The sequence below is a fragment of the Melospiza georgiana genome, chromosome 3 (assembly GCF_028018845.1).
Source record: "Melospiza georgiana isolate bMelGeo1 chromosome 3, bMelGeo1.pri, whole genome shotgun sequence".
Taxonomy (NCBI): Eukaryota; Metazoa; Chordata; class Aves; order Passeriformes; family Passerellidae; genus Melospiza; species Melospiza georgiana.
Window position 1 is genome coordinate 45,358,627 of NC_080432.1, and position 21,702 is coordinate 45,380,328.

General features: G+C 34.6%; 1 protein-coding gene across 2 annotated transcripts in view; it reads left to right on the forward strand.

Annotated features, from left to right (window-relative positions):
- The window catches only part of SDCCAG8 (SHH signaling and ciliogenesis regulator SDCCAG8), a 104,551-nt gene that overhangs the window by 3,896 nt on the left and 78,953 nt on the right, over positions 1–21,702 (forward strand). For both annotated transcript variants that reach the window (XR_009114306.1, XM_058021471.1), the window contains exons 2-12: positions 2,322–2,483; positions 2,591–2,673; positions 6,112–6,225; positions 6,629–6,754; positions 7,135–7,275; positions 8,617–8,681; positions 10,499–10,687; positions 13,183–13,321; positions 15,914–16,066; positions 18,383–18,517; positions 21,556–21,672. Coding sequence is in view for 1 of the 2 variants with exons in the window: in XM_058021471.1 (XP_057877454.1) it covers positions 2,322–2,483; positions 2,591–2,673; positions 6,112–6,225; positions 6,629–6,754; positions 7,135–7,275; positions 8,617–8,681; positions 10,499–10,687; positions 13,183–13,321; positions 15,914–16,066; positions 18,383–18,517; positions 21,556–21,672 (1,424 nt within the window). In the remaining variant the exon portion in view is untranslated. The remainder of the gene's footprint in view (positions 1–2,321; positions 2,484–2,590; positions 2,674–6,111; positions 6,226–6,628; positions 6,755–7,134; positions 7,276–8,616; positions 8,682–10,498; positions 10,688–13,182; positions 13,322–15,913; positions 16,067–18,382; positions 18,518–21,555; positions 21,673–21,702) is intronic.

Genomic DNA, 21,702 nt, shown 5'->3' on the forward strand with positions numbered 1-21,702 from the left:
TTGTTTAGGCAATGCTAAACTGACTCAATGCCTTCTGGATTTTTTTTCCTGTTTTGACTTCAGCGTCAAATTATTGTTACACTGATGATTTTTTTTTTTTTTATGTGTTGAGTTTGATCCATCAGATTTGGGTGCTAGCTTGTCATTTTTCATAATCATCTCAGATCCTTTGAACACTGAAAACCAAAGGGCTTAATAGTAAGTTTTTGGGGTTTTTTTGAAGTTTCAATCCACATGAGTCCAAATTCAATTATATCATCAGCTGTTCCAATAGGAAATAGCACTTCAATGATGTTTTAGCATAGAACAGGAATACATGTTTGGATTTTATTTGTAGAGTCTTGTTCAGACATTGAAAACACAGGTGCTGATTGATTTTGATATGCAAATCATAGTGCTGTGTGTGAGCAGGTTTTGAAGTATGTTTTCACTTGAGGCTATGTTTCTATAAAATATACTATTACAGGAGTAGCTTAACTGAAACAGTTAGATGGAATTGGGGAGACTTAAAAATTAATTGCTTCTTAATTCATTAAAAAATTAATCATGTTCTTTGTTGTCCTGTAGTTTGCATCCACAGTGGTTTTTTAAAATTTCTTTACTATTTAAAAAGAATATTTTTACATTGTAAGAAACAACAAACATAGTCTTTCCGCTTCTTGGTATACTGTCTTTTATCCTAATGCCCAAAATTATGTTCCTTACTTTGGAAATAAAAAATATTGTCATGTATTTATTCTCTTTTAGGCATCCAGTTCAACTCTTACTGAACTAAGTGTTGGATTTCTTGTATCTGTAAAGCCACACCACTGGGACCTCCTAATTCCCAGTTTCCCAGTGGAGAGTGTTTTGCTTATGACAGCAACATCAGTAGTTTGGAAATAGGCAAGATTTTAAGAAATTTAAGGAAATACTTGATGATGATGCTTTCTAGAATATGGTGACATTATTTCAGAGGTGGGAAAGTGTTGTCAAAAAAAAATTGGCATCAGTGTGCCATTGATAATGGTTTTATTGTGGTTCACTACTACTGGCCTATATGTTTATGGGGAAAGAGGACAGAGTGTAAGAAGATCTCTGTTATCTTTGTGGATGAAGTAATAGCTTGGAGTTCAGAAGCTGTAATACTACAAAGAGAGAGAAGTTCTGGGAAAACCAGTATATATGGGCTTGGTTGGTTCTGGTTTGGTTTGTTCTGTTGTTTGTCCCTTGGCTAGAGAGCAAATACTGGTACTTTGGGGTTCTCTGGCAGACATCTGCAGGGAATGGGGAAATGTAGAAACATTAATGCTCTCAGATGACACACCACATGACAACTTAAATGACATTGAACACTTCTTGACAAAAAATAATTGCAACATAGTTTGCTAAATATCTAAGCCATTGCATCAGTGAGCTACTTCTGCCATTTCTCAATTAGCTCTTCTGCCCTCATAGCATCCTGGAATGCTCAAGAAAGGAAGAAGAGCTTAAGTATGCCAAAAGTGAAATATTTGACCTAAACCCTTCTTTTCTGAGTCATTGCCTTGTAAATGGTATTTGGGTTTGTTTTACTACATTTTGACTGTTTGAAATATGCTTATGATTTTTGTGAAGTCAGCTGAATCCAAGAAAAAAATTAGAAAAGAATACAAAGAAAAAATATATTGAACATTAGATAAGACCTTTACTGTATCATCTGTCAGTAAGTCAGTTCTTGAAAATATTTATATTTACGTGGATAGAGGTTTTCTGTTGTGTTTGTTGGGTGTTTTTTCTAGAATAGTGTGTGTTGTTATTTATTTTTCATGCTGTTCAGAAGTGATTGGTCTTTATTTCATAACTATTTTATGGTGGCTTGGTTTTCTGAGTTATTACTTTATTTACTCAGGTATTTGTTTCATTGTGTGACATGTTGCTTTGTAATAATGTGTAGTGGTATCACTAAAATGCAAAAATATTTTTCTTGGTTTCCAATCTTGCATATTGTAGAAAATGTAGCATGAGCATTAGGTTCATTAAAAAGTATGGAAGGTGCATATGCTAGGAAATATTTTAGGGTCAAGTATATTATTACTTGTGCTGCTGTAGAGTCCTAATGTATTGAGGGGCTAAGATGCTATGTTTAGCTCTTCTCTGGAAAATTAGTATTTATATAGGTTTTTTGGCTGTTTGTATTAGATAATTGCTTCCAGTGGCTGAGTTTAGGTCAAGTAGTCAAACCAGACACATGCTAAATGCTTGTAGTTCTCTCATGTTTTTTCCCATTTAAAATAATAGCCAGTAAATCCTTTCTTTTTTGTTGTTTCTTGTGGCTAATGATGTGGTTGGTTTTTTTTTAGAGCGTGCCAGTGAAAGCATCTCTCAGCTGAAACATGCCTTGGCAAAAGGTGATGGCACTGGATTTGACCAGTCCTCAGTGGATGAGGACAGTGACAATGCAGACAGGGCCAGTGACGACTGTGGGACTGCAGCCAGTCAGGAACTCCAGCACAGTCATGCAGGTAAGACTGCTCTGAAAGCAAATGGCTAAAACATTGTTAGAAGTTATACTAATTTTGATGAAAAAAAGTAATTATTTATTGGTTATAATGGTTTTTATCTCTTCTAGTTAACCAACTTAAAATTTTGTTGCAACACCAAGAAAGAATGAAAAACGAAGAGTCTCCCTCAAGAAGGAAAAATTCATTCCATGTATGTTTTTCTGGTTTCATTTGTGTTTGAATAAATGGCATGCATGTTGACTTTATACTATAAAGAGAAAAAAGGAATCATTGAATAATTTTAACAGTCTTAAATATGGGAGCTTCCTGAGGCTATGACCATAATGGAAGAAAAAGGAATCTATAATAGAGGGTTTATACTTTTCTCCTCTTTTTGTTGACCATGTAGTATGGTCATCCATCCTTTTTGTTTTGAAAACACTTGGGATAGACAACAAAGAAAAATTTCTGAAAAAGCAGGCTCTTTTTTCCTTTGACTGAACCTTAAGGATTCTCAGTATCCTCCTTATGCTTTAACTATGCTTTTTCTTTAAAGAGTTAGAGACGTTCATGCAAAAACAGGTTTTGTAGTTCTCTGCCAAAATGAAGTTGTCTCTGTCAAAGTTTGTTTACTCCCTTACAAGGAGTAAACCTTACAAGGAGCCCCTTACAAGGGCTTCTCAGATGCTGCTTCATTGAAGCAGAATTGCACCACAGTACGTGTGATGCACTGTTCAGTTACAGAGCAGCTGAGAGTTGCTAGAATCTTCACAGAAAAAGAATTCAAAGGCACTGCTGCAGTTTTATCTTTTGATGGCCTACACTGAATATTTTTGGCTTATACTAAGCAAGACAAGCAGCTCTTTGCTGTCAAAGTTAACAGCAGAATAATCTAAAAGCTGTATTCCTGCTGTGCTGCTTTCAGCCTGTGTAATGAGCGTAGCTCTGCTGTGCTGATGTTAAGGAATTTTATTTAAAGTTAACTTTGAGTGTTCTAACATCCACGAGTTTAGTATGGTTGTCCTGCCAAGTATTTTGCCTCATAATGGCATAGGAAAGAGTTAGTGTTTTGTAGCTCAAGGGATTGATGGATCATTGGATGGCTTTGGCATGACCTGAATTGGTATCGGTTTGTATTTAGCCTTGGAAGGGAGGGAAAGAATCTGTTATTCCATCTTTGGTGAAGTTTTCTATTCATATTCGGAAGTTTTACTAGAGTGGAGAATTTTAAAAATGGATTACTTTTATCTAAGAAACTTGGGATAGTGCTTTCAGGGAGAGGATCAAAGAATGAAGGAATAAACAGAGAAAAAATGGGAATTTACTGTATTGGTACAGTACTGCCCCATTTTTTCCTCTTGAAGTTTCCAGTGAGATACATTCTGTGAAGTGGTGCCTTTACTCTCCTTTGCAGCTGTCCTCCATCTGCTTGAGGACATGGAAGTATTCTGAAGGCAGACCATGTGTAACGCTCAAAAAAATGTTAAACTGCAAAAGTGCACACACACCAAAAATAAGGCCAAGCCCTCATAAAATATGAGCTTGTCCGGTGATTTCCTGGACACTGCAGAAATGCTTCTTGTATAAGAAGAATCCAATTTTCTAAAGGTCGAGGAAAGCCAACTTAGATTATGAGTAACCTTAACCTTTTGCTTTGAGTGATGCTGAAATACCCAATGACACTGAATAAGAAATGACAGCAGGATCTATACCAAATACAACATTTCACAAAAACTATACACTTTACTAACTTTTACCACACTTCATATATATAAATAATATTGTTGCAACTAAATTCCCTTTTCTTTCCCATAGATTAAAGCTGCAATAGACATCAAATGATTAAATCCTTTCTTTGATTACACGCAGATGGTTGTGCAGAAATTTTCCTTTTGCCCTACACTTAATCACCTGAGATCAAGGCCCAGCAAGATTGCTTCATATAACAACTGCAGCTCTGCAAGCTGGGTTTTGGCTAACCTAGCTGCACCCAACCTCTGTTCCTGACACTGTTCTTATAGCTGGAGATGTGATGGATTCCTCTTGTCTCCTGCCAGTTTATAGGATGGCAGAGTTTCTGTAATTCTGTGGTTTAGATGCTTGAGATTTGAGACATTCTGGAAAAGTACAAGGTGGGCTAAATTATTTGTGATGTTGGCAAAACTCTTTGTCACCATGCTGAATGCTGGCTTCTAGAACTGCTAAGCATTTATATTTTAAAAATCCTTTTTGGTATTAAGTATTTGAGTGTGAACAGCATTTCCAAGACTCAGGCATAATTGTTTGGTAATTCATACTGATCAGATGTGTCTTTCAGTTCTGATTTTAATATTTGGCCAGATTTAAAATCATGCCTCTTCTGACCTCTGTTCTTTCACCATCTTACATGTTATTGTGAGAACGTTAATTAAAAAATGCCAAATCTATTTACAATCAGTTTATAACAATTATGTTGTTAAAAAGGTAAAAAAAAAAAGTCACAGAGGTCTTTTTGTGTTGAGAAAATATACTACCTGTTTTTTTCTTTTTAGTGAAAAATTCCTTAGCACTATTATTTACATTACAGTGATGTTTGTCAGTTTAAACATTAGAACTCTTTTTCAGTGAAAAATACTTTCAATAGAAATGGAGTTTTTCCACATTTTTCTAACATTGCTGTGGTGTAATTTTGTCAGGGAGGCAGCTGGAGGTCTCAGCTGCAAGGTGTTCATTTCAGAGGAGAGGGATGGATGAATAGGAGCCAGAGAAACAGATGACTTACAAATATTATCAAGGCTATATTATATATACTTTAACAAGCATGGCTCCTTTTTTGTATTAATTTTTAAAGTAGCTAGGATTAAGAATTTAAATCAGGATGAATTTTGAGTCAATAGAACATGGAGCTGATGTCTACTGAGCTAGGCAGAATATGTGGCAAATTTAGAATTCCTTCTCTAAAAGGATGTTTTTTCAGATAGTTCTGGGTATCCTCCATTTGTCTCTGCAATCCTGGTTCCAGATATCTCAAGAGTGTCCCCCTCTTTATAAGCCAATACTTATATTTGTATAATTGGATTGCAAGGTTTTTGTTGTTAGAAACTTTCATCTCTTCCTAATTTAAGGATTATACCTTTATAAGGATTGGACAAGGAATTTTAATGCATTGGTGGCAGAACCTGTAGATAAGATAACTAGTACATGTAATAGCCATTAGTAACTTGGTTTGCTTTTTTTTTTTTCATTTTGCTTTGTGGAGGTTTTGTTCAGGTTTGGTTTGGGTTTTTTGGGTTTTTTTTTTTCAATGGTGAATATTTCAAAAGTAATATTTAAAAACAAGGATGTAAGTGTCTGAATCTTTGATCTCTTTTAGATTTCAATTATATTTAGGAAATATATCATGGAATATTTTTGCACAAAAAGGCATGTTTGTGACCCAAAATCATAGGTGTTAGAATTGTGTGTGTTTCAAAAATAGGGATATGCATAAAGATACTTGTTTTCCTTCAGAAGTGTGAACTAGTGTCAATGGAGAAGACTCCATTAACAATTCTGGGTGCATTTTGAAGCCTTACCAGAAAACTGTAGGTTGTATTCTGTGTGCAAGCAAGATCTTACTGCAATAATGGAAAATCAGAACATAACACATGTTGTTCTTTACCTCCTTCAGAAGCCCCCAGAAGCTGTGCCTGCAGACCTACCAGCCCTTTTCGATCTTGTTCCTATAATCTCTGATCAGTCACAGTACATTAAACATTTGGAAACAGAAGTGAAGTTTTACAAGGTATCAGATAACTTATTTGACCTACTAAAACCCTGGTCCCCCAAATGTGAAGAACTGCATTAAAAGCAGCTTACATTTAAATTTGAGATTGATTGCTGTAATGACCAAAACTGAGCCAAATACAGTTCAGTAGATTCCTTACCCTGTGTCTTGATATCTGGTATTTAAGGGTCTTTAAAGACATTTTTACATCCTGTCACAAATACAAATAAGCATTTTTTTAAAGAAGATTCACAACAGTATAAGCTGCAAAAATACAAAATCTCTCTTTTGCAAATTCTTAGTCTCTCTAAAAGGGTTAAAACTTTTGAAAATGTTCATCTAGACCCTTGGTCTCAAGATGCATTTCAATATTGATTGGCATTTTAAGGAACGTTTTAAATGCAATTCCTTCATCCTATAGGAGGAGTTGTGTGGTGTAAAAGATCAAGAACAGGCAGTTTTACTTGAAAATGAGGAACTCCATCAGAAGCTGAAATTCTTAACTGCAGAATACATGTTGAGAGAACAAACTCATCTTGATGCCTCAGTAAGTTTTTATTTTTTGTTGCTTTAATCAGTGCTCAAGGATTTGGCCAGATTATTTTTATGGAAGGGTATACAAATGGTTGTATGCAAATGGAATTTTAGTCAAAATTTAATAAGAATTTGTAAATATGGATTTCCTTGGGTAACATAATTTTCATAGGTTGCTAATCTAATTAAATTGTATATTGTTTCTTATATTCTACTGAGGATTGTTCAGTAGAATATAATGAATATTGTTTATTGGTTCTTATATTCTATGAATATTGTTTATTGTTTCTTATATTCTACTGAAGTTTATAAGGTTCAATACTTAAGTAAGTAAATTTGTTTAAAAAACCAGCCTGCATAATCATAACTGAAGCATTAAAACTTTCATTTTAGGCAAATACTCAGAAATCCTGGCCTGTAGGTGGTAAAGGCTGTAGTACCCACCAGCCTGTCACCTCCTCACTGGCACAAAACAAAGATCAGGCTTTTGTGGCACCAGCTTCTGGAGACAAAGCCAGATGGCCTGTAGAACTGGTTGGTATCACCTTCCTTCACAGACTCCTACCTTTGCAAAACTCTTCAGGGTTGTTGTTGTTGTTGTTCCAGTTCTGATGATCGGCTTTTAACAGACACAGAGGTTTTAGTTGACTGAACCTTAATCTAAGCCCAAATTTTATTCTCTTAAACCTCATCTTCTCATTATACCCTAATTAATATTATTGTGCAGTTAGACACAGATGGCAGGTTCTATCTGCAGATGAGGACTTCCCAGAGATAATTCTTGTTTAAAGATGATGACTTCACTGTACTTGTGAGAATCTTAGGTGTAACACAGCACCCAAGCAGGTGGGAATTAGCTGCTGTCCACACAAGCTCTTTTCATAATGAGTTGTTCTGCTTCTGGAGCAGTACGGGCTGAGTAAGGTACAAAAGTAGTTTTGTGCAATCTGCTTTCCCTAAGATGAATTACACACTTTGTGATTTTAGAGATACAGAGGAGTCCTAGTAATTTAGAGATGATGTTGTTTCTTCGTGTATTTTTAGTTTCAGAGGATATTAATTTTCATTTTGCTCTGAAGTAGTGGGGTAGTTTTGCTATCTTTTGGGAAAAAACTTGGCTAATTGAAAAATTTTTATATATTTTATTCATGTGCATTTGTGTACTGTGGAATTTATACGGTACTTCAATTATATGGGATTTGAGGGTTTTTTCATATAAATATATTGTTTTGGGGTTTTTTATACTATTATAGCTGAAGATCTCAGTGATCACTGATGCCTGCAGTTGTTTGGAAGCAGTGTTTTACAGTAATTGCTTTTTTCTTCATCTGCCACATTTAAATCAGGAGAATCATTTTGATTTTAACTTTGTACTAAGTGTCATAGTGAGCTAAATTTGTAGTGTTTATCTGGTTTTGTTATCACCATTGTATTTAACATGGGTGTGGTTGATTCATATACCTAGTTCTTCACCAGGTATATGAAGAGTAACTCACTGCATTATAAATAAATAGCCTGTGTAATTGAAGTTCTTAATAATTATGTATTAATATCTGCTGACTTGTGGGAAAGCAAGAGCAAACTTGAGACATGATTATCAGTTTCTGTGAATCATTGTAGAGAACTGAGGAATGCAGTTGGAATTGAAACAATTTACCATATGAGGATCTGGCAAAAAACCTTATTTAGAAACAAAAAATGGGAGGGTTGTTCACTTTTTAGACTTCCAGAAAAGTGAAATATTTAGGTTTCTCTGCCACTAGTATTTCAACAGGTTTATGTCCTCGGGGGAAAAGAATGTGGGTAAAGTCTAGGTTTATTTGTAAAGACTGTTATGAAGAAAGCAAGACATATCTTCTCCCATCTTTTCTAAAGGAGAATCTAAAACTTCTTTATCAAGAAAAAGTCAATATCCTTGATGATCAAATACAGTCTCTAAGGTAAAGTTAATTTTTTTTTCTTAAAATAATCCTTAAAAAATTGTCACTGCATAACAGCATGAATCACTCTTAATCTGAATTTAAGTAAGAGAATGCCTGAATGTCTGAATGTTGTGTCTTCTGATAGTATCCCTAAAAACTGGTTTTCTTTTAAGTTCTCTCAAATATCGATGTAGCAAAATTGAATGTACTGCTTCTTTATAGAAACAGTAGCATATATATACATATACATACACATATATATACATATATATGAAACATCTTATCTTTTTTATATACATATATATTTTTTACGTACATGTATATACATATTTATATATAAAACATCTTTTTTACCCTCTTTCCCCTAAGAAAGGGCATGTAAGATAGACCACTCAAAGAAAAAAGAGAGGTTACAATTTTAACTTGTGTGACAACTTCCATAATTAGCTACTTTCCACTACTGTTTAATCATGTTTTTCCCTCAATAAATTGTGCTTTCATATTTTTGACAATGCTAGACTGTTCTGTGTGTAAAAAGAGTTATTGGTAGGGAGACAAGTTAAAAGAATGCTTTGGTGAAACCAGCAACATACAAAGCCAGTTGTCTTAGTGAAGGTAAAGGAGGATCTTTAATTTCAGCTGTCATGATCCAATTTTTTTCCCCCTTTGTCTCAAGTGTTACATTTACTCAAAATTAACTGTTGGGGATTGTCTCAGAAGTTCTTTAAGTACATTTTTCAGCCTCTGATTTCTCCTAAGAGGCATGATCTGGCAAACAGGAAGTTCTGCAAAACTAAGTTTTATTGAAGTGAGAAATTATATCGCTTTCAGTGATATAATTCTTTCTTCCCTTTTAACTTCAAGGATGAATGTACACAGGACTTGCTGATTTCTGTCCAAAACTTTGCAACAATAGGTTTGTTGCACCATGACTGTCTAAGGATATTTGCAGAGCAAATTCTGTTCAGGTTATAGTGGGTTATATGCAATAGACCAAGTACTAAAATTGGAAAAAGTGCACAGAAGATTTTCCAGATGGAAATAAGAATGCACGCAGTGTATATATCATGTGCACAGTAAATCCAATGCAAGCAGAATGTGTCAGACTTCCTGAGTGTGTGCTGCCCAGATGGCCTGCATAACAAACCCAAAGCTTTGGATTCATTGCACAATTTGTCAAATTGATCTATATGTGCACAGTGTGCGTTTGTCTGGAACTTCCTCATGTTAACATTCCTATTGCTTGCGAATCTCCCCAGCCTGACACATGCTTGGAAATTCTGGAGAAAATTCTTCTGAGCACCTGGTAAAAATTTTGGAGACAAGTAAAAAAGTTAGCCTGTTTTTCTGCACATGTGTTTGACCTCAGGTTGTGTTTATTGCTGGATCTGAGTGAATGTGCTGATTTCTTGTCTAGGGAGTAGAGAATAAATATGAAGTTAGTGGTACTATTAATAAAAGCAACAGGAAATTGTTAGAGTATTGAAATATTTATACAACTGATTTTTTTTCCTAATAATTAATATTATATTCTGTTCAGACAAATGTAAGCCTACAGGTTTTTCCCCCTAATAAATTTCTGTTTAAGTTCAATATTTTCTGATAATATGGGGGAAGAAACAAATTAACACAGTATTGTTTTGTCTATTAATAATTTTGATGGGCTGTTTAACTGTTACTTCTCTGTCAAAGTTTTCCTTAGCCTCTTGAAAATGTGTAAAATACTGTTCATTACAGGGATTCTTACAGTTCTTTTTAGGTTGCATTTGTAGTTTATATATTGTATATGAATATGACTTGTAGAAATATCTAATTTCACAATTTCTTCTTTCTAGAAAAGACCTTTCAGAATCTCAGAAGACATGCAAAGATTTGGAAGGAAGGCTGAAACACCAGAAGTCCCTGTTTGCAGCCAGGAATTCTGGCCAGGTTGGTGGTCTGTGCCTGAACTGTGCCCAGCACGAGGCCATTCTCGCACAGACTCACTGCAATGTCCACGTGCAGACCATCGAGAGGCTGACGAGGTGGGTACTGGGGGTGTGGGTTTGTGTTGGAAGCTGTTACAGGGCTTGCAAGGGTTGCAGGGTGAAGAGAGAGATGAGAATGTTGACTTCATGTTCAGAAGGCTTGATTTATTATTTTATTATTATATATATATATATATATATATATATATTACATTATAACTATGCTAAAAAGAAATTGAGAGAAAGTTTTCAGAATGCTAGCTAAGCTAAGAATAGAAAAGGAATGAATAATAAAGGAGCTCTCTCTGATTCTGTCCCAGAGAGATCTTGTCTTTGATTGGCCCTCAATTGTGAACATGCAACGTTGGCCAATTACAGCTGCACCTTCTGCATTCCACAGCAGCAGATAACCATTGTTTACATTCTTTTTCTGGGGCCTCAGCTTTCCAGAAGGAAAAATCCTAAAGAAAGGATTTTTATGAAAAGATGTCAGTGACAGGAAGCATGGCCATGGCTGCTTGCATTAAACCTATTAAGTCTTAATGTGTTGGGTTACATTTGTAGAGAGAGATGCATTTCTGGAACAATACACTCCAAGCTGGAGTCATAATGCTGAAATCAGTAAATGTAGGTCCCAACTACTTCAAAATCCACAATAGCTTTGCTATTTATTTCAAGTGGGAAAGAATTTTAGTTGTTATAATGTAATTATGTACCTTGGGCTGACCAGATAATGAGACAATTTACAGTCTGTTTCCAGTACTTTTTGTACAAACAAATCCTTCACTCTGTCAGCACAAATATTGTGCAAGTCCATGCATTTTGACTGATTATTTTTTGCAACAGTTCATTATTATTATGTAGTTGGAAGATTTTCTGGCTCCACTTTATTCTCTTTACCTCTGAGGAAATTTTTAGATATATCAACAATTGGTTGTGTGCTTAGGGTAGGATGCATTTCCTACCCCAACACCTGTAGCAGTTCCTCCCTGACTACAATAAGACAGGGAAACGAAGTTCCATTGGACAAAAATAAATGAAATTATTTGTTGCACCATTTTTTTAAAAAAGTATACTTTTATTTAAATATTTGTTTAAAATCACAGCTAGGGAAGGGAGAAACAAAGAAAAAACTATACAGGCTGGATATATGTAATTCAGGGATCCCAACATTAAATTAATTTCCTTAAGGAATTCTGCCAGTCAATTTATCTTTAAAAAAAACTCTACCTTTCTACTTGCTAGTAATAATGATAAGATACTGCAACTTTCTCCAAGTTTGTTAAACAGCCATCTATTTATTGTCAGATATCTGAAGCTTCTTGGAATTTCTGAAGTATTAAATGAGCCTGAGATGGAATAGTGGGTCAGTTAGAAGCAGGGAGACTGAAGGGGCATAGAACATAAATGTGCTCAGTCAAGTGGGCACTATCCCTCTGCACTAGATGGTTATTGCCAGGATTTATGTATTTTTTTATATTACCAAGTCCAGAAATTTTCTGGGAAAGCTCTATTGCTGAGAAGTCATGTTTCAAAATCTACTCTTGTAACAAAAGTAATTATTTGTCACAGATGTTGGAAAATAGGAACAAACTGTAAATCAGTACATTCTTTTTCTCTCATATTATGGTGAGCTTGAAATAAAAGATTTGAATTGACCTCTTTATTTATCTTAAACCATTATTTCATTTGGAGGTTTAAAAACATCTAAAAGCTACCTCTATGTGTTGTGCAGTTTATTAAAAACAAGGGTATTTCAGTAGGAATTTTCAAAGGAACTTTATCCAATTCAAAAATGAAATGAAATTTCAAAGTATGACTGCTAGGTCTCTGGCAAATACAAAAAAATGTGTTGCCATTTTACACAACATTAAGAGCACAACAGTTTTCAGACAGAATCTTGAGCCACACCTAAACCACAGACAACAGATAAAACTTAATTTAAAAGCTTTTAACATATCAAAATAGTGAAAAGATGAGGTTAACTATTACAGTTTTACCAACTCTGCTTTACCATTTAGTACAGATTTCAGTGTTTTAGTGAAGAGTTGTAGAATCCAGGTGTCCTATTGTTTGGCTTAGTTCCAGTTTGCAGCAAATGGATTTAGATTGTCATTTGATATACTTTGAGATTACTTGTTGAACCTAACCCTTCCTTTTTATTATTTTTTCCCTCTTTCACATTTAATGAAAGTGTAATTCCATATTGCCTTTTTTTGTTATTTGCATGGATCCCCATTTTGTTACATAAACAGAATGTGCTCAGCTTCCATACATTAATGATTTGAGATCTGCTGTCTTTACTGGCAATTTCTCTAATGGTCTATGCTTTTAAAATGAAGGACTGGTTGTCAAGCAAATGATATTTTCAGTATCTGCCAAGCTTGCAATACACTGTCTTTCACTCATGAGTTTCATTCTTGCTTTGCTTACCACTTTGCTGAAGTCTTTTATCTGTATGTATTTTATATTTGGTATACCTGTTATTTGGGTTTTTTTCTCATGCAAAAAGAAATAGAAACATCTGGCTTGGTTTTTGTTTTAATATGCAGAGAAAGAGATGATTTGATGGATGCACTTGTTTCAGTGAGACAAAGCATAAAAGAGATGCAGCAAAGAGAATCTATTGCTTGTAAGCAAGTTGAACATGCTGTGCAAATGGCAGAAGAGGCCAATTTTGAAAAAACAAAGGTAAATCCATCATGAAATTAGAGCTTTTTAGTGTTCCAATCTAATGCAAATGTTAATTAGTTTTCATGCTAATGAGATAATGCCTGCATAAGACCTTAGTCATATTTTAATATAATGCAGATTTAAAACAACTGCACCATGTGACTGTTTCTGAGCAGTAATGTGAATTCTGTATTCAAGTTCCTAAATTCCCATCAATACTATGAGGAGTGCTGCATTTTTTAATTGATGTACTTTCACAGCTAGGTGATATAAATTCACTTGTAGACTTTTCAAAGATATTCATGATATTTAAGAGGATAATTTTGACATCACCCTTCTGACCTACTCTGGAAAAAAATAGTTAAAATGCTTATAAACAGTTATTTTTTTTCCTCAGATGAGAGCAGTGCAAGAACTGATTGACTATCAGAGTTCTTTGAAGATGAGAAGCCTTGTCTAATGCTAAGCTTGTCTAAGCTTCTGGTGTTATGTAAATAATAGTGATAAAACCAGTTTTGATCTAATGCTTGTGTTAGCCCTGTACTCAATCAACCTATATTCACCTAAATTATTTCCTTGATAGTTAGTGACATCTACTGTACTATTAGTGAATTACTGTGGAATTGAGAGAGGGTTGCTTTGGTTTGGTTTTTGTAATTGAATGCAAACAAGGTTGATGTAATTGTTCTATTGATAAAATTGGTGTTATTTATCCAGTGCTGTAAGAGAAGACTGGGTGCTTGTAGGATTGTGTGAAGTCCTGCTAGTTTGTCTTCAAGGCTGAATAGTAGTCTGGTATTTTTTTCATGTCCCAAAACTGTTTTAATATGAAAGAACAGGAAAAAAAATTTACTTATACTGCATTAATTTTGCCTTTTTACAAGTACTGCTGTATACCTCTTGGTAAGTACAAATCATCTTTTTTTTTGCCCTGTCCTATTCTACTCTCAAGTGCTGTTTTTCTTGATAACTAGCATGGAATCCCATAGAAGACTCCACATAACAGAAGTGAGAATTAACACATCAAGCTTTTAAATCCTATAATTGCAATTTCATCAGCCTGCTGTCCCAAAGACTAACCTTGGGTGCTTAATTTAAAACCACCATTTCTTCTTGACTTTTGGTTGTCTCTATAGTTTTTGGCGTCTTGCTTATTGCATAGAGCAGGAAGGAAATATGTTATGTTTAAGTTGAAGCAAAATCAGGAATATATTTTTGACACAAATGTCATAAAAGAATAATTGTTTGAACTGCTCATTGTGCAGTCAGAACAGTGGAGCTAACAAAATACACGTTTCTTCTTGAAATGCAACTAATGCAACTGCTTTCTTCTAGAGTGCATTGGTTTAGATGTCTACCAAGCTGCAGCAGTTTTATGCAGGCAATTGTTTGCTGATGATTCTTTCTTACAGAAAAGGATTAAATGCTATAACAGAGGAATTCTCTCACCTAAAGAGTCCCACAGAATTGCCATAAAACTGAAGGATGCTGTTAGAGCATTCTCTAAAAAACATAGTTTAACTTGCTCCCCCCATGAACAGTCCAAAGCCAAAAAAACTAAACACAGGGAATTGACTTTGAGTGAAAGAAAAATAAGCAGTTTAAAAAAATAATATGAAAATAAAGTGTAATAAGTTAGAAGTCCTAAAGGGAGAATACACTAGCTTCTTTGAAACAGAATAGGCTGGATATCGGTGGAATGTTGAAATTAAATCTAGTTCATCCGTAGGCTAGCAAAGCTCCCTTCAGGGTGCTTTGAATACTTAGATTTACTTGCAATGGACTAGTGTATTTCTGATTTAAGCTGACATAACACTCAAATTCTACACTTTGGCAGAGACACAGCAGCATAAATAGATAAACATCTTCTTTTTTCCCCCAGCATTTTTAGAAGATAGTGAAGACGGTGTTTTGAGAGTTCTTCAACTTACATTTCTTCTTTTTTCATAGAAAACCCATCTATAATCCTGTGGTTTAGCATCTGAAATTAAGCAGTACTTTGAGGTATTTAGTAGACTAAATTTTTGACAAACCTGAAACTTATTAGTCTTTTTTTTCTATCTTTACTGACTGCTTTCAGGTTTCTCAGCATTCTGCACTCAGTAATTCACTTCAGGAGAAGACTTAAGTGGAAGAGCATACATTCATACATTTTATTAATTTTTCCTTCAGTTCTTTAGTTAGACAGTAAGCACTGTATTTGCAAAGAGTCAAATACTGGAGGCTGATTTTAGTGATGTGCATTCAGGAATTTCAAATTTTAAATGTAAGATGAGTAATCATAATTTTAGAAGAACAGCTACTTATTTGGAAAATACACCCAGAAAAATGCTTCCATGTTTGCCATTATTGCTAAAAGCAATTAAATTTCTCAGTTTACAGTAAGGCATCTTAAACATACATACAAACCTACAAACATATACATCTGTTTTCATTTTGTTAGTCCTATTCTAGATGTTAACACAGTAGGATATGTATAAACATCATTAAAAATGCATTTAAAAAAAGACATTTCTAATAGCAAATTGGTTTCTTTGAGGTTATTAAATGAATACCATGTTTGTTTAACAATTTTAGGTTTCTTTCATTTAAGTAAATTGGGTTTTTTAGGCTCTCATCCACTGTGAACAACTGAAAAGTGAGATGGAACGCCAGAAGAATTATCTTGAAAAGGAGTTGACTGCCCAGCTAAATAAGAGGGCTGATGAAAAAGAAGCACTGCGGCGGGAAATGAAGAAGGAAAGGGAGGACTTGGCAGCAATGGTATGGCTTGGTTCTTTCCCTGTTTGTGGATTACAATGAGTGTACCATCTTCTTTAAACTTCATTTACTTGTCTTTTCTTTTTGGTTTTGGGTGTGAGAGCTCAGTCACTTCTACCATTTTTTTAAAGCAATGGTAGATAAGTGATGTTTTGAGTTTGAATAACTGGGTTTTGTGCTATGTCACTAGATACATACTAGGTTGTTGGTGTTATGCACTTTGTTTTAGTTTGCATAATAATTTTAATGCACTGTGTCAGAGTAAGGAAGAGTTAGGTAATATGTGATGAAAGGTTTGTACCTAGTTTTTTATAAAAATTATTATTTAGTTTGCCATGGCAAGCATTCAGAAGTTAGCAAATGTCAAATTTAGGATTCTTTGCTACTTTGATCTTATATATACATTAATGTTACAATATCATTATTTCAAAGTGATCTTATCATATGTTTAGTTTTCCCACCTGCAGAAATGTGTTGGAATCTCTTTTCTCACTCTTACTAATGTTTATAAACTCTCTGAGACAGAATCTGTCTCATCATTTATGCCATGACCATAGTCTTGATAACCTTGTTTTAGGCTTCTAGATGCTGCTCTAATTTGAGTATAAAACATGAGGGTTTTCTGCCCAATGGAGTGTACAGAGGAAAGCTCAATCTAACAGCAGTAAGCTTGTGATAGAGGAGGCTTCTAAGATGATTAAAATGGGAAGTAATGTAGAGAGACAAATACTTAATGAATTAGTGGTATTCATGCTTGTTTGATCTGCAACATCTTCAGCTATTTATGGGGGAGGTTTGAAAACAAGAGAGTCAATTTCTCTCCTGCTTGAACACTTTTTCTTATATTTTGGAACTCTTTTATAAGTTGTATGTATTATTTCTAAAATTTTGGAGAGCACAAACTGAGCAAAATAAACCATTTAAGTGTGTATAAAAAAACCTTCTTTGACTCCAATTCCAGATACCAAAACAGATATTAAGCACAGTGATAGGGACTAACTGATCTTTAAGTATGTGAACTGATCATCAGTGATCTGTTGCCAGGGAAACTGAAATTAAAAAAATAATCTTCCACTGGAGACATTATTAAGCAATTCCTTGTTTGACTTCTTGCTATCTATTAGAAGTTAATTGCTTTATTACAGAGTTGATTTAAAGCAGTGTATTCACTCCAAAGTACAGCCTATTAGACAAGCATTTCATACTTTTTTTGGTAGAATATTTCACCCCATGTCATCACATTAGTTTGTATTTCATCACCCACTGAAATTGTTTTACTGGAACCAATTCCCACTTTAAGTAGTTGTGCACTTTTTTTTTTTAATAAATCCTGCACATACATTAAACAACATATAGTGACACTATGATGATGTCATGCTTGGTAATTAAAGAGATGGGATGACTGTAGAAAATTATGATCTATGTTAATGATTTACACATACATATGATTAACTACTTTTACATTTTAGGATTATGAGGTGGTAGAAATGATATACTCTGGATCAAATCAAGATTCATCTCAATATTTTATTGCTTACTTTATGAAATAGTTTGTTTGAAGGGGACAATTGCCATGATAGTTAAATCAGGTGGATGTATAAGGAGTGAAAAATAGTTATGAATATATAATCCATTAGGTTTGGCTTTGAATTTCTGAAAGTTAACCTAGAACTGTCAGACACCATTATTTCCACTTATATTAGTAAGCTTCAGGGCTAAACAGCTGAAGGTTCACTGTCTCTGTTTTATTGCTACATTTTTTAATCATCCAGCAAAATTTCATCTGAATTACATTAGAATTTTTAATATACTAATTCTATATGAGTTTTTCACAACAGTATGCTTTGACCTATAGTGTTGAAATATTTTCTGGGTTTGAAAATTAATTTACGATCAGTTCTTGCAGCAACAGTTTTCTTTAGCTAGGGGAGCATGATTTGGTTTGAATCAATCTACATATGGATGGATAAGAAGGTGTTAAATAGTACTCTTACATTGCAAAACTAATGTAGCCAGCTGCTTCTGACACCTCGTCCATATTAACAAGTCCTGGAGACTAGTGCAGTTGATGAAAAGTTTCAAATAAACTACTGCATGATAAATAAATTAAAAATAGCGAACCCATTAAAAATGTAGCCATATTCTGTTATATTATTAATAATAATGGAATTTTTTAATTGTACATCCTTCATTTTTTATTACATTTTTTAATGTCATGTATTTTGTCTATATACAGTCGCTTTTGAGGAGAAAGTTCCACAAGAGTTTGCTCTGTGGTTGGTCAAATTGCATCATTACAGGGTTCTTGGACTTTTTCAGGTGACAGCTTTGTCTAAGGATGTGGCTGTTCTGGAGGCCCAAATAGAGAGAATTACAAGGGAAAAGAATTCTCTAGCTAGCCAGTTAGAAGAATCACAGTGCCAGCTTGCATCTCATGAGATGGAGATGAATAAGGTAAGCACATTTATAAAGGAGCATTGAACTTGTTTTTCCTTATCATTGTGACCTGAGAGAAGAGAATTTTTACCTTGTCCATTTTCCTGTTTTGGTAAGGAATGTGTGGTAACTGAAGACTTCATCTCAACATCCCAGAGGCAACTACAGCTATTCTAATTGCAGGAGTAAAAAAATAAATTTTTTCATTTCCAAGTCACCTTGTCATGCAGAAGCTAACTTTTCTATTTTGCAGCTTATGAGGGTCACTATTTAAAACACTATCCCAGTGTTTCAGTAAAGAACTGAGTTTGGTCTGAGAGAGACAGCATTGACTTTAACAGTGTCCTTAACTGCCACCTGTGGGACTTGCAGTGCTACAATAAAAGGAGCTATACCAAAACACTGATTTTCAAGTTCTTTCCTTTGGATTTTTATGTAGTATGTTGCTTAATTTAGTGTTATTGATAGTAAGGCTCTTACAAAGACATCTAGTTAAGAATTACAGCTTAACATGCATCTTGTGTAGATCATCACTCCTGGGTGCTTTCTTTTGCATGTTTTCAATCAGTTAGAGCCTTAATGGGGGTCATAACATGAGAAAAAAAAACCCCAACTTATTACAGCCTCTTGAAATGTCTGTATTCCTTACCAATCATCCCAGGACTCATCCTACCTCCCCAGTTGTTAACTGCAAGGATTTGAGGAGCAATTTATTTTTCAGGCCTTTAGAGATTTCAGGAAAGGTTTTCAACAGTTCCTGTCTTCCCCTCCTTCCCTGGCTGATAGAAAGAGGTAAAAGTATTGCAGAAAATTCACAGCAAAATGTCATCCCAACTTACTAGAAAATTTATTTAATTTTAACTGTAAGACAAATGAGTAAATTAAAAATGTCAGAATGGTTTGATCTACCAATTCTGGAACACACTTTTGGTCTCTCAAGCTGGGTCCACAAATCACTAGCACCACTTAAAGGGGTGAGGAGGTGGTGAAATAGGCAGTAGGTTCAAATATTCATTGGTCTGAAAAGAACAATTTTGTGCCCTACCAATTTGAAGTTACCTCTCTGGAGATGATACTGTGGTTCCAGTCCCTGCTTCAGTTCATGTTAATAGAAAGTTGAACAGGTGGTCACCTTGCAATAGTCTACTAATTTCACTGTCCTGAGAGATTGGAAAACTTTATTTCTGTCCCTGTACTAAACTGAGAAGTCTTGAAAATCCTGGAGAAACCTCCCAACCACTGAGCTGACGGGACTGTGTGCATCACCCTGACATTTTCATTGGCCATGTGACATCTTTGCTTGTGAATCTGACTTCTTGTTTCCTGACTCAATTTGCCATTATTAAAACCAGCAAATAACAACACCTTTGTTTTGAGTTTTATCCAAAATATTGTTTTTCTTCATGCACCAGAAGTCGGGGAAAGAAAATATGGAGTGAGGTTCTATTTCCTTCATTCTTGAGGAGACTGAAAAATCCATTATTAGGACAGCACCATCTGCTGATTCTTCTGTGTTATTCCCTTTGTGCAGTGTGTGGAGGAGCTGAAAGCGAGGCTTGCTGTATTTTTTTCATTTTGTTTGGAGGAAGTGACATGTTACATTTTGTTACATCCTTCAGATAATGGAAGGAGGCGGTAGAAATCCAGCAAGCTATGCAAGCTCTGCATCTGCATCTCAAGATTTTTTTTATTTGCACATAATATTTTAGTGTTTAAAAAATGCTTTAGAACTTTGCCGTTCTTCAGAGCATTTGCTGCTTTGGGTTATTTGAAATGGCTAAATTCACAAGTTGTCCTTTGAATTTATAAGTGATGCTACTTCTTGAAAGTTATGACAGTTGGTTTAGTTTTTTCCTAGAGTGATTTCATTGCAGTTTCCATATTTACATTTTCCCTACCTTTTTTTTAAGGAGAAAAAAAAAGTGAAAATGAGGAGAGGTATAAGACTGAAAAACATAAATTAATTTGGATTGTAGAATATGTGAGAATGTTTTTGAGAAGCACAGAGGATTTGTAGCAGCAAATTAAAAGGGTGTACATTTTAGGAGCAAGTGCTGAGAGAATATAAGCAAGGCAGGAAAGTAGAGTGAGTTGGAAAGAAAGTTGACTAAGAGGAGCTATGAGTAAACACATTTGCATTCTCACTAAGGAATGTGCATGTATTTGGTTGGTTAATTAAGGTGAAATGAACAGGCACAAATTGGAGGTGATGGCACAGGGTAAGAACAAAAAGGGGACAGCTTAGATTGAAAATTGGAAGAATAACCCTGCACAGCAGTAAAGTTATGTGAAAGGGATTAGTGATCTTCTGGTTTTGTTTTTTTTTTATTTTTTATTTTTTTTTTCTTTCTCTTAACCCCTTCACATTTCCTCTGAAGTTGATCCCAGATGGAAAGGGTTTAGGAGGTAATATAACAAATACTCCAACAGCAGTGAATAATTGTCCTCTGTAGAAGTGATTTCCTGAAATGTTGCTTTGATCCATTTCTTCTGGACATGTATCCATTTAAATTAGACTTTTTTTTTAAAGAATTGATCTTCGGTTTGCAGTAAATTTGTAATGCTCTGATCAAACTTTGAAAGTTATTGTGTTAACATTTAAACAATTTCTTTCTCAACAGTGTAAAATTGGCAAGTTAAAATACACCTTTAATTAGGAGTGTGATAGATGCTTTACTTCTAGGTTTTGAAAGTGTTGACATAGACTTTCTTGGGATTTTACAGAGAATGAGAGAAGAGTATAAAACCAGCAACTGTCATTTAACTGTAGAGATAGATGGATATTTATAACATAAGCATTTATACTTAGCAAAATCTTGATCCAAATATATTTGAATCTAGAAGGTAGTGCACATGTCAAAGTTAATGACTATATATAGAATTCAGATCCACCTTTCTATGTAAAAAACATTTACCATTTGTAGACCTAAAATATCTGTAAATTAAAAATATGTTGCATTTCAATGACCTGTAGAGGGCACCAAAAGATCTAATTGCAAACCCTGGGCTATGGATTCTTCAAGCTAACAGATCATGTTGTCTGTGTAATCTAACAGGTGTGTGGAGAAATGCGCTATCAGTTGAATCAAACCAAAATGAAGAAGGATGAGGCAGAAAAGGAGCTCAGAGAGTACAGAACAAAAACTATAAGGGAGCTTGAAATTAAGGACCAGGTAAGAGATAATACTGCTATAACTTTGCAG